The sequence below is a fragment of the Ziziphus jujuba genome, chromosome 2 (assembly GCF_031755915.1).
Source record: "Ziziphus jujuba cultivar Dongzao chromosome 2, ASM3175591v1".
Classification (NCBI taxonomy): domain Eukaryota; kingdom Viridiplantae; phylum Streptophyta; class Magnoliopsida; order Rosales; family Rhamnaceae; genus Ziziphus; species Ziziphus jujuba.
This window is the reverse complement of record NC_083380.1, coordinates 14,227,595-14,244,373: the sequence shown is the minus strand read 5'-3', so window position 1 is coordinate 14,244,373 and position 16,779 is coordinate 14,227,595. Positions and strand designations below refer to the sequence as shown.

Here is a 16,779-nt window from a genome sequence, read left to right as displayed (position 1 = left end):
TTGGGCATATAGTATAATATATATATGTGGTTTAAATATTTTACGTATATATCATTTGATTAAAATGTTGTTTTATGCATATATAAATATTTGCTTTTACATATATGTGTTATCATTTTATGTGACTTTAATAATATTTTAAATGATTTTTAATTTTAATGGGTCCATAAATGAACTTGTGGTATTTAAATATCTTGGTAATTAAATTGAGATTTTAAATTATTTTGGAAACTATTTGGTTTGAGAAACCAGATTAAAAATCATATAATTTTAAGCACGATCAAATATTTTATAATTTTATGTGCTTAAAATTGGTTTATTGTGAATATATTTCACTGTGGTATTTCTGGTTTTCGTATGAAATGATGTTTTGAGATTTTGAAGTATTTAATTAATCGGTGGAAGTTTAAATGTTAAATTATGATTTATGATATAGTATCCTTTGGAAAAGTATATTTATAATCTTACAAGATTGTTTTATGTATACTGTATTGGTTATTTTTAAATTGATGTACTATGTAATGCCAATACCTTGGATCAGTATTATATTATATTATATTACCGCGCGCTGGGTTTACCACGATGCCGTGAGGTTGGTTGCATCCAACGGTTATCTATTATTACCACGGACTGTGAGGTCGAGTTTATCCAACGGTTTATTATTATTACCACGGTGCCGTAAGGTTGGTATCATCCAACGGTTTATTATTGCCCGAACCATGAGGTTGGGTACGTCCCGACGGTTATTTATTATTCCCACGACACCATTCATATATTGAGGGTCGTGAGGTGAGTGTATCCCACGGTTTACAAATTGGTACATTGTATATGTTTTTATATATTGTTGAGTTACAAATATTGGGATGATTCCTGCATTTTCATATTTATTTGGTAGAACTGTATTTATTATAATGTATGCTCAAATGTTTATATCTTGATTTGAGACATTTCATAATATTACAATGATCGTTCATTTATATTTTTGAGCATTAGTTTTTATGATATTAATTGGGGTACAAGTTTGGGTTTTGTAAAACGATTTTTAAACGGGGAGCTTTTCAACGAGTGGAATGAGAGGTCTTGAGAGAAAGATTTTTCAGAAATAAATCATTATTTTTCTATTATACTATGCCACTCACTAATATTTCTTTATCTCACGTTTTATTGTTTTAAATTCGTTCCCTTAGGCCCAGGCAGCTAGTAGCAGACTACCTCGCGTATAGTTTATCGCTTGTTGGCTTCCACTGCAGCAACCGTATTTATCTTTTCTTCATCTATTGTTATCTTCTGGACTTATTTATTACTTATTTGTACTTATAGACTTTGTTGACACTCTTAGAATGCTCTGATTTTAATTATGGGACTCAGTAGAGACTATGGTACTCATGTGTGTAGTTATGGCCTGTAGTACAGTAGGCTGGTTGTGGACCTATTTATATATATATATATATATATATTGAGGTATTAACGTTAACGCTGGTGTTTGATTATCTACATTTTAAGGTGAGGTTCCATTGGATATTTTCTAGAAATTGTCCAGTGGGACTTCCCTAGGCGGGATCACCTAGAAGGTCCTGGGAAGGTTTTCGGGGTGGATCGTGTCATATATTTTCTCTAATTTTACAAAAATGTACACTTATACCTATTAAATTATGTATAGTCTATTTTAGTTTCTAGATTAAACGATTTTAAAATGAATGGCTATAATTCAGTATCAATAAGCATTGAAAAAAAATCAATAGAGAATCCAAGTACCTGAAGCAAAGAAGTTTTCAATATGTACATATTCATTGTAAACATATTCCAACAAGAATGCGTGTAACTATGTATGTATATTTTTTTTTTAAATACTTCCTTTTCAACATATAATTAAAAAATTATTTGAACTATATAGTCTTTTTATTTTATTTTTTTAACTCCATTTTATATACATATAGTCATTGTAGTTAAGTAATAAGGAACATAAACATGGCCAATTTGCTTAATTTGGTCCTTCTCAGTTTGGCCTAATCAAATTTGTTGGACTAATTTTAACCCAAAAACAAAAAAAAAAAAGTGCTTCTACAGTTTTCAGTTTCAATGTGATTCAGCAGACTGGAAATGAGACCAGTCTTCCTTCACCAGCTTCCCAAAAAGCAAGCCTTCTGTCTTCATTAACTTCATTGGCTCATCATACTCCACAAGTTTTCCTTTAAACAAAATGAGCATATTTGCTTCAAAATTCTTGACCAAAAACATTTCAAAATATTATAATGAAGTCTGCACTAGAGAAGCTTTTATCAGTAACATTATAGTAAAGGCATAAAATGTTAGATAAAGGTGCCAAGATAGGATTTTTCTTTAGATGTAATTATTAAAGCAAGCATACCCACCATCATTGATTCCAAGAACCATAGTGCAATCCATCACAGTTGGTATATTTAATATTTTACATATATATATATATATATATATGTATATTTAAAGTATCATATTGGCTCTTGATTAGGTGCGTCTAATAATTTGTTTCAATATGATATCACCTAGTTTTCCTTCTTTTTTTTTTTTTTTTTGAGTAATAATATCTAGTTTTCCGTTTCTTGCTCATGAGGTGTATTTATTTAATGGTCAAGATAATTTATCAAAATAAATTTACTAAATATCTTGGTTTATAGCAGTCTTTTATATAATTGTTTTTGTAGTTTTCTTCCAATTTATAACAGTAGGATAATATAATAGCATGATAAGTCTTATGAATAATATAGTGAGAGAAATATTGACATAAGAAGTGTTATAGATGGTCACATTCTCAATTGGGTTTTTATTTTTGAATCAGCACTTAAAATGCTATTTATAAATTTTTGAAATTACGATCCAAGTTGGAATCCACTCATTTCGGCTTCCCAATTGGAAAGACCTCGGGTTGATAAATCCATCTTAGCCCTCAAATGAACTGCTTAACAGAGCAATTTAAACAGGGTTAAGATGGGGTTCCAACTTGGGCCAATGACAAATTGGTTTTTATATTTCAGACTAGGATTGGTCGGGCCGAATGGCCATAGAGAATGGACAAAAAAGTCAAGTTAGTGACAACGAGACTTGACAAATCATATAAATAACTATAACTATATATATATATATATACGTCTATATTTATATATATTGAAAAAAAATGAGATTTCGACTTTGGATCATTATTAATATATATATATATATATGAATGACATCTTAAATAACCATTTAAAAATAAAAATTTAATTGAAAGTGTGAAAATCTATAACACGAAGTCAATATATATCATTGGAAAGGATGAGGTTTATGAGTGGATCAAATCTGAGATGAAAATAACATTGTTCCATTAAGAAGTTCATATGAGGACTGGGGTGGATTTACCAACTCAAGGTGTTGTTATGGAGGCCCAAATTAGGCCTCGAACAGGACAATGATGGGGATCTGAATTAGGCCCATGACAAGTTTGTGTTTAGATTTAAAGGAAATTTGGCCCAATACCCTTGCAGGGAACGATTTTTACCCCTTCATTTGGTATTTTTTTTTTTATACCCTCTCAATTTTTGATAATCCCAAAATATCCTTTATCCAAATTAAATATTTTTATTTTATTTTATTTTTTTCTATTTTTTTCTTTTTTTTCTTCACTGTTCTCTTCTCCTTATAATCAATATCCAGCCCATTACAAACCCTCTATTTCCTTTCGCATCAGCCGGATTGTAAGCTTGGAGATTGTGCGTTTTGAAGGAAATGGTGAAGAGGCGACTCAGAGAGAAAAATGCAGGGTTTTAGAGAGCCCTAGGAGCAGAAGCAACGGGCAGACAACAGCGAAGTAGGAAAGCATGAGGCTCATTCGATCAATCACTGGTAATCTTCTCCTCTCCATTTTCAAATTCTTAAGATTTTCCCCAGACATTTTCTTACTCTTTCGCTAATAATGAAATAGTTTTTTTTTTTTAAAAAAATAAATAGTATATTTTAGATTGTTATAATTCAGGGCAGCGTAATTCACTGCTGTGAGAGGTGGGACGGTGATACTTCACTGCGGCTTCAACAGAGGAATACGCAAGGAGGAACTACGCAAGCAATGTCTCTAAGTATGACACTGTTATCGGTTCTCTCACCGCACAGAGAAGGTAGATTCTAATTTTGATTTTCTTTTTGTGGTTTTGGGATTTTTTTTAAAAATTTTTTGGAGAAATTGTGAAAGTTGTGTTCTTTTTTTCTTTTTCTTTTTTTATAATGGTGGTGGTAGGCATTTTTTGCAGAGAGATGTGTATGATGATATGATGCTGGATGGAGTACAGCCAACTAGGGATAGATTCCATTCTCTCATCATTGGAACCATGAAAGGCTCTTGCTTGCAGGATGCTTTCTAATTTTTTGACCAAATGAAATCCATGGATTTGGTCCTTGATGTATGTATTTGTATACATATGCTTTTTTTTTTTTTCGTTTTTGTTTTCTTTCACATGGATCTGCATTAATTCTTAACTACTGACTATTAAATTCTTTCAAGATTGGAAATTTTGTATAAAGTTACTTTGTGTTTTTTTTTTCTTTTTTTTTTCCCCTAGCTATTACAATGTATTGCTTTGTGTTATAGGTTACTTTATACAACATTTTAGTTTCATTGTGTGGGAAATGCAAGTACTCTGACCAGGCAATTCGGGTATGTTTCTTAGATGCTTTGTAAGTCTTCAGATTTTTTTTAGAATCCATAAACTTATGTCGGATTTTGGAGTAAATTTTGATCTGTTTACTTTCAATGTGATTGAAGATTTTGGATGAGATGAAGAAATATGAAGCCGATGGTGCAAACCTATGTGTGTCTACTCAATGCATGTGCTGCTGCTGGCTGTATAGATCAAGCGTATGCCACCCTTTTAGTTGTCTTGTTTTACCTAGTTGCAAATTGCAATAATTATGGTCATAAACCTTAGCCTAGAAACTTGATAGTCCGCTATACCAGTGATTAAATTGGCTTTACTTTACCTTAGTGGATGATTTTACATGAATTCATTCCAAAATTTTACATTTAAATGCCTGCTCTGCAAATTAATTTATAAGTTGTCCTATATGCTTTATGATATACTTTTGGTTAATTTCGGCATATAACAAACTAAACTTTCATTCTAATCTACAGATATGCGATCATTTGTGATATGACTGCAGCTGGTCTTGGGTTAAACAAGTTCTGCTATGCAGGGCTTATTGCTGCACTTAAGAACAAATTGCCTGTTCCAGAAGATTTTGCCACTAAAGCAATTGCTATAGGATCTCTCTTCTTAAATTAGGATTTCATATCATTAGCTTTTGATGTTTCTGTGATATTCCCTTTGCTGAAAGATCATTAAGTTCGTTGAGCGGTCAAAAGAGTGGACATCAGTTGAAGTATCCAGTGCCTCATCTGAAAATCTGATGATGGGTGTCGCTGAGGAGGAATTATATAATCTTCCCACTGCTGAATATGCTCATAGGCGTGGTGGATTTTTGAATAGGCAACTAACTGTATATCATGTTGCATTTCATGCTTGTGCAGACCTGGGAAATGTAGAGGTACTTCTTTGCATCTCAAATATTTCGGCTTAACATCACTCAACAGGCAAATCTCTATTATCTTCTTTGTGTATAGGCAATTGTGGGTCTGTTATTCTATTGTTATTTTGTTATCTACTTTATGCTTTTCTGTTGTCTGTTATTTCTTGATATTAGTAATATACCTTTATATTAGTATACCTGTGACTTATATATGTTCTATGACTAATTTAATGCTATTTTAGCTTTCTTTTTTTAATCTCTGTTTATTATGTCAGTTGATGGAAACTCAAAGGATGAGAAATATCCAAATATCTTCATTGTAATGCAAATTATGAGGTAAGTGATTTTTTTAATAATATTATCTTCATTGGATGGGAAAAAATTCTTTTGGAGATTCTAAACTGGTTCTGTTTCGCTTGCTATGTTCTATTCCCAAGAAGATGCTTTTTTCTGTTATGTCCTATTTATTCTGTTAATTTTCTTGGTAAAATATCTTGTTAGTTGATTAGCTCACCGTAAGAAACTGGTCTCTGTCACTGGCGCTTTGATTCAGGTGCTATCTACGTGCAAGGGACATTGATAATGCTCTTAAAACTTTTGAAGACCACATGAATGCGAAAAAGCCTGCAGCGCCAGAACTATATGTAGTAAGTTTGGTGGCAAAAAATCTTTGGCATTATGTCAAAGCATCTTCATTCTCTATATTTGAATGCTATTTCATAGTTTCTGCTTCCTTTTGAAATTAGTAAGAATTTACGTTGAACCTGATTTTTGGATGATTCAGCCAAATCATTTTTGGATAGTACTTGATGTCAGATTATGTGTGCAATAATCTGCCTTCTTTGAACTCTACACGTATTCAGGAAATACAACAACACTTTCCCTTTCATGGGTATCCACATGGTCCATCCAGACGTCTGATATGTTATGATTTTTTTTACCAGAAAAACTAATATTTTCTTTTTCCTTTTGCCATGCATAAACTCTTTCCATAGCATTTATGGTTGGCTAGTTGTGTGTTGCTTAGTAATATAAATGTTGCTATTTATTCTATTATATTATACACCTTCATGTTTGGCACATTTTCCATTTAAGACTCAAGAAAGTATATTATTTGTGTTGTTCTCTCTGAAATGTTTGAAGGATTATTCTAATAGCTGGACGTTAATTTTGTATAATATATGTCTCCAGACACTTATAGAGGGAGCCATGATTGGGCATACCCCCAAGGGAATGCAGCTTGTACAAGATACACTGGTAGGTTGAGTAATTGCAGTTTCTTATCTGAGTTAAAAAGTAAATCAAGGAATTAGTCTAACGTGATTTCATTCTCCACCATAGGTGAAAATGACTGAGAGGGACTTTTTCTTGAGCCCAAAAATGGGGAGTGACCTTCTCCTTATAGCCTCTGGCGAAAAGATGCTGTCAGAGCTTCATTTGATCCCTTTTTATTAGCTTAGGGATGAGAAAGGTGATTGTACTTTGTCTTTTGTGGTTCCTCATGGATAATTTTATGTTTCTACATTTGAGGAAATATTCTCATTCAAGAACTCCTTTTGATATTTGCAGATTGGTGGATATACTACTGCTAACTATATTTGGGACTTGATGCAAGCTCGAAAGATTACTCCTTCACTTCTTGCTGTGGAAGCATATTACAATGGCTTAAAAGTTAGTCTCTTGCTTCACTAGAGACATTTATTGTTTCACTTTAATTTAAAGTATATAATATATATATATATATACCCATCCACGTGACTCAAAATTTTTTTCTTTTCCAATTTTCCATCTTTTTTGACAAATCTTATGAACTTTTTTTTGTTTATGAAATTGCAGGGACGCGAGATCCTAGAAGATGATCCATGGCTCCTACAAGTTTCATAGACTTGTGACAGCCTTCGCACCAGATTTGGAACAGGACCTGGCCGACCCTATTAGGTGTCAACTTTGTCTTTTGTTGGCTATTAAGCGAGGTTTAATATTTAGAACTTAGAATTAATCAAAAAATTGGAATTATCAAAGGGATTTGATATGGATTAGAATTATCAAAGTGTACAACTTGCCCCAACAAAGAAAGTGTCCCAAATAGATTGGTCATAGCAGCCGATCATGCTCGGCCGCCATACCTCTTGATAGCACTACCAACCAACAGCACCATTCAACTGAAGGACCATAAATTGCTCTATGCTGTATTAAGACAATGGGGGCATGTTATGCGGTATGCGTGTGTTATGTAATGCAGTAAGGAATGCAATTAGTAGCTCAACTGCATAACGTGCGTTTTGGCATAATAGACATTGGTTTTATGTGTTGTTTTGTTGGCAAAGTCATCTGTTGTATTGTGTTTCTAAAATATCATTTTGTCTTCAATTTTTTGTATGTTTTTTACTGTTTCACGGATGCTATTACTGCCCAATGGTATTTACCGATGCATCATCGGTAATTGACATTTGTCCACCGTCGTAAGAGAATCACCACAATTCCATCCGACAACTTCAATCGTGTGTGTTTCCACCAAGAACATGTTAAATATAGTTTTATCGATGATAAATGTTGACAAAGTAAGAGAAAAAAATGACATTAATAAGTGAAAACATTCAATTTGTAATTGCTTGAAACATTACCGTAGGTTTCATCGATAATTACCGAAACCCCTATGGTAATCACATTTTACCAAATTTTTGGCCCAGACAAGTCCCTTAATGTGTGTTAAATGCAACAACATGAAAAATATACATTCTTCAATGATCCTAAGGAGAAAAACCCCAAACGTTAGGAAAAAGTTCTCAAATTGGCCAAAAAACCTTGATTATCGTAGGGCCTTCGGTAATTACCGATGAAACCTACTGTAATCAATTTAAACTTGATGAAAAAATTATCGAAGGTTTCATCGGTAATTACCGAAGGCCCTACAATAATCATATTTGACAATCTTTTTGGACCCTACAAGTCCCCTGCAAAATATAGTTTCTTCAATGATTCTAAGGAGAAAAAACCCCAAAAGTTCTAAAAAAGTTCTCAAATTGGCAAAAAAATTTGATTGGCATAGGGCCTTTGGTAATTACCGATGAAACCTACTGTAATAAGTTTAAACTTGTTGGAAAAATTACCGAAGGTTTCATCGGTAATTACCGAGGGCCCTACGGTAATCACATTTGACAACTTTTTTGGCCCCCACAAGTCCCTAATGTGTGTTAAATGCAAAAACATGCAAAATATACATTTTCCAATGATACCAAGGAGAAAAAACCCCAAACGTTATGAAAAAATTCTCAAATTGGCAAAAAACTTGATTACCGTAGGACCTTCAGTAATTACAGATGAAACCTACGGTAATAGATTTATAAGTTTAAACGGATTATCGTAGGTTTCATCCATAATTACTGAAGGCCCTACGGTAATCAAGTATTTTTTGCCAATTTGAGAACTTTTTCCTAACACTTGGTATTTTTTCTCCTTAGAATCATTGAAGAATGTATATTTTGCATGTTGTTGCATTTGACACTCATTAGTCGACTTGTGGGGGCCAAAAAATTGATAAAATGTGATTACCACTGGGGTTTCAGTAATTACTGATGAAACCTATGGTAATCAAATTTTTTTGCCAATTTGAGAACTTTTTCCAAAATTTTGGGGTTTTTTCTATTTAGGGTCAATGGTGAATGTATATTTTGCATGTTGTTGCCGGAAACATGCATTAGTGGACTCTTTGGAGTCAAAAAATATTTGAATTGATGTTACTGAAAGCATATCGGTAATCATCTTTGTTTGAATTTTTATCATTACCAAGGGTTTTTTTTCCCCTTATTTTATCAACGGTTATCATTACTAAAGCTAGATTCTGCATATTAAGATACCATTAATATAGGGTGTCATAACATTAAACATACGATCTACATTGAAAATTTATTAAAGTACAAGTCAATAACATATTTTTTTCTAAACAAGCTAATGTCTTTCGGGCCAAATAAAAGGTTCTCCTCACTGCTCTTGTATTCAATAAATTTCAAAGTGAAGACGCCACAATCACCCTTGCAGAATAGCATTAATGAATATCATTAATGAAAACCAACCACGTGAATTTCCACACGTAAGCACAATTAAACAGCAGCAATAGAAGTAGTTGGAAATGACAACACATTCATACCCATTATCTTGGCAGGGTGCATCTTTGATCATGGTAATCGTGAATGGCTTTAAAGTGGGAAGCACGTCCAAATTCTTCTTGTAATATCCCCCATCCCTTAATAGGTAAGGCAGCATATACTTAAGGCATTTTGCATTGTCCAACTCTTTATTCTGGACATATTTATTTCCCATATTTGGATCGTATAAATCAATATGTCGAGCCTTCAAGTCCACATATGCTACCAAAGAATGGGCGCCTCCATTGTTGACAGGGATGTACACCTGAAAATTAGAACATAACCTCATTATCCACAAATTGGAAAACTTAGTCAGAATTTTTTTAAATATGTGTATAGAATTACATAATCACATCTCCACCACGGCACGCTAAGTTTGGGTGACTTCCCATGCACATAGCTACGAAGTGTTGAATTACATGAATATGTGCTTTGAGATGCCTCCCATGTGGGATAACAACCTTTGATGGATGACTGCCAAATAATTAAATAAATACAATATAAAATGTCATCAATATGACATTAAGCAACACAGTAACATCCCATCTTCTTACCCAAAATAACATGTCTAATATGGCACAGTTGTGGGTGAACATCTTCTCATTCTCAAACTGCCATTTTCATATGAAATACAAAATAGTGTCAATATACTGCAAAAAACATTAAAGGAAATAAAAAACAAGTGTGAGGTGATAAATAAAACATCATTCCAAACGTACAAACATAATGAATTTACATGGAATTAAAGAATATAACTTACATCAGAACTCAACCATCCTGCAGGGGTAAGTAGCTCAACAAAAAATTTCTTCCCCACCGTCATATAAGATGTACACACAGTTGCTTTGTTCGGTGCCACCCTATACCACTCATCAAATGTCCTTTCCTTCGATGCATCAATATGTCAATTAAGATTAAATTTGACCTTCTTCTTACACGGGTCGGTGTAAGGAGAGATGACATGATGTGACTGGTGGTAAACTCTACTGAATTGGCTTTTATCACCAACTTTATGCATCCAAGCTTCCACCTCACTCTCAGCTGATTGGTCATGATGTGGACTGTCAGCTGAAGCACGGATATCCCACCCCAAATGTAGAGGCCGATATGGCACCAAAGCCTAGGAATCCTCCACATAGGCTCCTCCAGGTACGATAGGATTGAACGGTGTTGTATAATCCTCATTCTCCTTCCTGCCATTGGAACCTTCTATGGGAGCATAAAATTCTTCGGCTTGCTTTCCAAATGACGGTGCCAGAGGGGATGATGGTCACACTGAAGATGATGGTGAATGGGTGTGCATATGATGTTCGGCCTACAAAACACAATGGTTATTTTGCAGTTCCCAAAAACTAACAACAAGTAATTATTGAATTACAATATATAATTTAATAATGCTGAAACCCTAAAGTATACTATATTGTCTAAATGATACCTGATGCTTTGGTTGGTCAATAATAGAACTAAGCATCTTCCTTAACGATGCCATCTCTTGCTTCACTTCGTGATGACAATCATCCACAAATTTCTTTAATTCATCAAATTTTGCCTCCAAGCAAGCAAGCTAATCAATATCAATATCCAAAACATAAGTCAATATATATTAGTACAACATATGAAATGCAAATTTGCATGCAAGTAACAATTGCAAACCCTGCAATTAGCATCTAGAGGGGCACTAGAATGCTCTCAGCTTTGGACGCATCTTTAGCACCAACGGTGGCTATCGGTGCTACAAGTGGTGGTGTCGTATAGCGAACTTTATGTATGTTCACTGCTATTGTTCGCCAGTAATCCATAGTCTTCTCCTCATCGGTAGCATCTAACCTCCAGTGCGCAACATACTACATGAAATGAAGAAAGGAAAAAAAAGTAAATTTTGAAACTGGACATTGGTAATGTAACTTGAATGTAGTCGTACCATGTAGTCTAAATAAATTTGCCTCACCTTGCTATTTTAGGTGAACCAATAATGGATAGCAAAATGGCTCGGTTGACTTGTAGCATGCCATCTAAGGATCCTCGGACAACGGATTTCCCACCGCTCACCAAAATGGTTACCAAAATAAGGTATTGCTTCAAACCCCCACACCTACAAAATATAAATTATAGGCTATTAAATATAATTTTTAAGTAAACACTACATGTATTAAATATATTACCGTCCCTTAAAACGCCAATGGAAAACCTTTTAGGTCATACAACTGTGATTTATTCTTTACTGCACGTCTTTTATAGTGGAATGCATTGTGCAATGAGTCAGTCTCCTTGTAGCTCAAAAAGCCCCAAGGGTAGGAATTAAATACCTCGATATCAGCAACCAAATCAATAAATTTTCTATTTATTTGAACCTTTGGATCCATTCCAAATACACCATGAGCTAAAAAATATAGTAATGCAATTCTTACAGCATCCCAATCATCCACAAAATATGTACCCTTGAATATTCGAGCCAGTTGGGGCGGTTTCAAGTCAGTCTTGTCTTCTAGCAACCTCGTGCGCAGCTCATTTCCTTTTGGATTTAGCATATCATATATGGAAGGGCACTTAAAAAACTTTAAGCCACTAATTAGTGCAAATTCCCACTTTGTAAATCGCACTCCAGATCCACCGAATTTAAACTCCAGTACTTTTGGATTGTTGGATACAACTCGTCTGTAAAGCAGGTGATGCACTAGATGACTAGAGAACTTGAGGTTTTCCATGTCAAGTAAGTGTCCAAAACATGTTTGTCTATACTTTCCCAGCTGCTCACTTGTGAGGACACTTGTAATTACTTCGTTCGCTTATATTGGATTCCCGAATGAATGTGCCCTAACTTTAAATATATCGGCATTCTGAAAGATCCGTTCCTATGGAGCGTTGTTGGCCTGCAAAATGAATTACATAAATGGAACAGAAGTCAACCATTTAATCATACCTTATTTTTCCACCCTACCATTTAATCATACCATTTAATAATTTTCAACCAAATGTTAAGACATATGGGTTCACATTTTTGCACTAGTGGTAATTACCGATGAAACCATCGGTAATCAACATACAATGAACTAAAAAAAATCCGATGGCCTATCGGCAATTACCGATGGCCATCAGGTGAAGTTTTTCTCAAGTATTCACATTCATGAATAAATACCGACAGATGTATTATAACTTACCACACCAAACTACATAAATGAATATAAAACTTACGATCTCAGATGGGGAAGAGGAGAATGGAACATGCCCTAGAAGTTTGGTGGTTTCTTTCTCAGCTTTGAATTGTTGCCTAGTAGTTCATCGACGCTTAGAGTCGGGTGCTGATATGCTGCCACCTCATCTCTTAGTTTGCACCTTCTTAACTACCTTTTTCGATTGAGATCGCAAATTCCTTTTTGGTGCCATTATAAAATACAACCTATAAATGTAACTTGACAACATCAATAACTTTTTAACGACCTTTAGCCACATAGTCAACTATGTATGCATATATAAATAACCATAATCCTAAATTATGTATACAGAATTTATAAAATTCTAAACAATACAAAATAACCATTTCAATTTAAATTGCCAACGCTGCTAATTTTCATCTACATTTAAAGTGCATATATATGTATATATATATAACTATGTATAAACAACTTAAAATAACATAAAATTTGATCAAGCACATTTATTTATCCAACCAATTTCACATTTTTTAATACTTCCAAAATTAATTTATATGAGTTTTAATTTTTAAGCTTGTGCCAAACTATAAACCTTAATCAACTCCATATTTTTTTCTTCTTTCGAACTCAAAAACTCTTAAACAAAAAAAAAAAAAAGGCTTGACGTCATCGATGACATCAGCAAAACGGCAAGTGGTCCTTTACACATGCACAAAAACTACACGTCGTTTCTAATTAACGATGTATTGTCTTCATAGGACGACGTGTCATCTGGCTGGCCGGTTGAACGACATGTTGTTCGTAACATACGACACGTCGTTCGCTTCTCCGTCAACCTCCAACCGGTCGACCCAAACTCGCCCGAATCAGGTCTCGTACCCGAATTACGACCCAGAATTTTCTCCCACCTCCGACCACCGTTTCAGGCCAAATCGGTCCCATTTTTTTCGTCTCTTCATTTCCTACTGATACCTAGTGTCAATCTATCCGAAAACTTAGATTTTAATAACTTCCATATAAAAATCTTAATCTAACATAAATTTCAAATTTTTAACCGGTTTTAAACATCAATAAAGCGATTCACACTCCTAAACATATCACATTGTACTCAAGAAATGTTATATATTTTTGAAATTCCAAGTATTTGATGTAAATATGAAATCCACAATATATATACATACACATGGCAATAACAAAAAAATAAAAATTACCTGATGATGCTTATAAGTTGATGAAAAAATAGAAAAAAAAGTGGGTTTTTGTTTTTTAGTTGAAAAGTTAAAAAGGATTTTTCGTGGTGTGGGATGGGGTGAAATAAAGGGTTTTCATGGAAATAGATTGAAATTTAATGTAAAAGGATATGGATATCTTTTGAAATTGTTTTAAGGTTATAATTGATATTAAAAGGTAGAAGGAAAAAAAATGAAAGAGGAGGGATATATTTTGTTAACGCCCTGCCAAAGAGGGTAAAAGGCCAAATTCCCCTAGATTTCAGGCTCGGACTAGTAAGGCCCAATGGCAATAGTGAATAGAACAAAAACTGAAAGTGAAGATTTGTCTTGGGGGAATTTGAACAATTACCTTTATTGGAAGGGCACTCACGATAAATATCCATCCATTCCTAAATTTTTTCTTTTTACCATTTTATTTTTTAATATTCCTAAAATACCTTTGATACCACTTCCTCAAAAACTTATCAGTTACTAGTGAAGAAAACTTCCATGGCGAGCTTAAGCTTCAACCCCACTAGACTCAAAACCCCAACCTTTCAATCCTATAAACCCATCTCCAACTCCACCTCTCTCGCAAAACCCACCAAAATCTCATACAGTTTCTCCATAAATCACTCAAGAAAATGGCAAAGGTTGGAACTTTTCAACCCAATTCAGTGTTCGAAAGCTCACTTTCTGTTGAGCAAGAAGAAGTGGAATTCGATGATGAAGAAGAGGATGAAAACCCAACTGCTGAATTGAGCTATCTTGATCCGGAAACTGATCTCGATAGTATTTCTGAATGGGAATTGGACTTTTGCTCAAGACCCATATCAGATATCAGAGGGAAAAAGGTTTGGGAGCTAGTAGTTTGTAATGAATATCTGTCTTTACAGTTGACAAAGTACTTTCCTAACAATGTGATCAACAGCGTTACTTTGAAAGATGCTCTTGTTTCGATTAGTGATTATTTGGGCATCCTTCTATCTGATGAAATTTGCTTCCTCAGGTAAATTTAGCTCAAATATGTAGTTTTCTTTGTGGACTATAAGAATATATTGTTGGATTTATATGAATGATTCTGTATAGTGGAGTATAGGTCACAGATGCAGACCATTATATCAAGAGCGTGTAACGACCTTGGTATAAAACCAGTTCCTAGTAAAAGGGAATGTATGGAGTTCTTATTTACAGTCTTTTTCTTTGTAGTTTCTTAGTTTCATAAACAATTTTGTTTCTTTACTGTAATTTTCCATAAGAAAAATTGGGGTTTTGCTAATAAGTTTGATTCTTGGATTATTAGTAACCTGTGTTGAAGTCGCAATCTCTGAATCTGCTTAGTTTAGAAAACATTCTTATGGTTTGCTTTTTTTTTTTTTTTGATTTCAGTGTCTGTCACTGCTTCTGTGGTAGGATGAACGTTACGAAAGTGTATATACTCGACATCCTGGTGTTCAGAAAGGATCTAAGGCACTTCTTGCATTAGATAACCCTTTCCTAATGGAACTTCCGGAAAATCTTTTTGGGGAGAAATGGGCTTTTGTCCAGTTACCATTATCAGGTACAGAAGTACCAAACAGCAACTTTAGCCTGCTATATTGACAATTACAATTCAATTATATACTAGAAACCACTATATTAATCTATTATTTGCTGCTGATATTACATTTAGGAAGAATTGTGGCCAAAAAAGTGCCTCGTTTTTTAACTATTTCTCATTTTATATATGAACGTTGAGGCTCCTGTTTTCATATGTAAAGAAGGAGGTCTCATCCTTAGAAACAAAACTTGTATTTGGTGCAAGTTTAGATTTGGATTTATTGGGAATTGAAATTAATGAAAACACACTTATTCCAGGACTAGCTGTTGCTTCTTCATGTGCTAAACCATTAGCAGGTAACTTTTATACATCGATGATGTTACATTGGTGGTTCAAGTCTTTTCAATACTTGATATTGCAATGTGCAGCTTAGAAGGAACTAATTTTTAGTCATTTTACTTCATCAATTAATTCTCCAAATCATAAAGGTCAGTTCGCAGAATTGGATGCTTAGAAAACTGTCTTATTCCATTGCGGGCGGGGCAACATCTATTGTTTATATATTGATGGTGGATTCACCAAGAAAATGAAAATAGTTTTTAGCAATTTTATAGTTGTTGGCAGAGGAATGTTCTGTTGGCGGAGAGAAATTTTGTTTCTTGTTAGAGCTTTATATACAGCAAGTGGAAAAAATCATCTTGTAATATTCTCTAATTTTTATTCACAAAACACATTTACATTTTCTCTTACTAATTCAGATTTAGTTTTTAGCTTTTCTATGTGATTCTCATTTCAAGAGGAAGTTTAAGGACCCAATTTCATTATTAAATTCTCTATCTTTTTTTAGAAGCGGAAAAGCAAGAAATAAGAAGAATGAGAATTTAAATGGTAATTGAGTTCTCAAATATTGGCTTTCTAGTTTGGGACCATTTGAACTTGTTTGAATGGTATGCATTGAAATTTAGTTAGTTTTAGATTGGAAACTATTTCCAGCTTGAAAGCTTCTTCCAATCTCTTTTAGATTTGCATTTCTCCTTTTTATAAGTCATCTATCGTATTGTGTTGGTAAATTATCATTTTGTGTTCAGTATATTGTAAGTTTCTTACTGTTACAAGGATGCTATTAATGTCCAATGGTAATTACCAATGCATCATCGGTAATTTACATTTGTCCTCCGTCACAAAAAATCACGACAATTCCA

The 16,779-nt window shown here is 33.8% G+C and overlaps 1 protein-coding gene and 1 pseudogene across 1 annotated transcript; both read left to right on the top strand.

The window, feature by feature from the left end:
• Positions 1-3,830: 3,830 nt before the first annotated feature.
• LOC107418676 (pentatricopeptide repeat-containing protein At4g35850, mitochondrial) lies at positions 3,831-7,000 on the top strand. Its single transcript, XM_060814983.1, is given in 12 exon segments — positions 3,831-3,855; positions 4,046-4,124; positions 4,244-4,406; positions 4,595-4,660; positions 4,769-4,785; positions 4,787-4,861; positions 5,135-5,252; positions 5,338-5,557; positions 5,805-5,865; positions 6,083-6,176; positions 6,721-6,786; positions 6,871-7,000. Coding segments are annotated over 12 exon segments (1,098 nt in total). The 3' UTR covers positions 6,985-7,000.
• Positions 7,001-14,547: 7,547 nt separating this feature from the next.
• On the top strand, positions 14,548-16,010 carry LOC107418677 (protein TAB2 homolog, chloroplastic-like; annotated as a pseudogene).
• Positions 16,011-16,779: the final 769 nt, after the last annotated feature.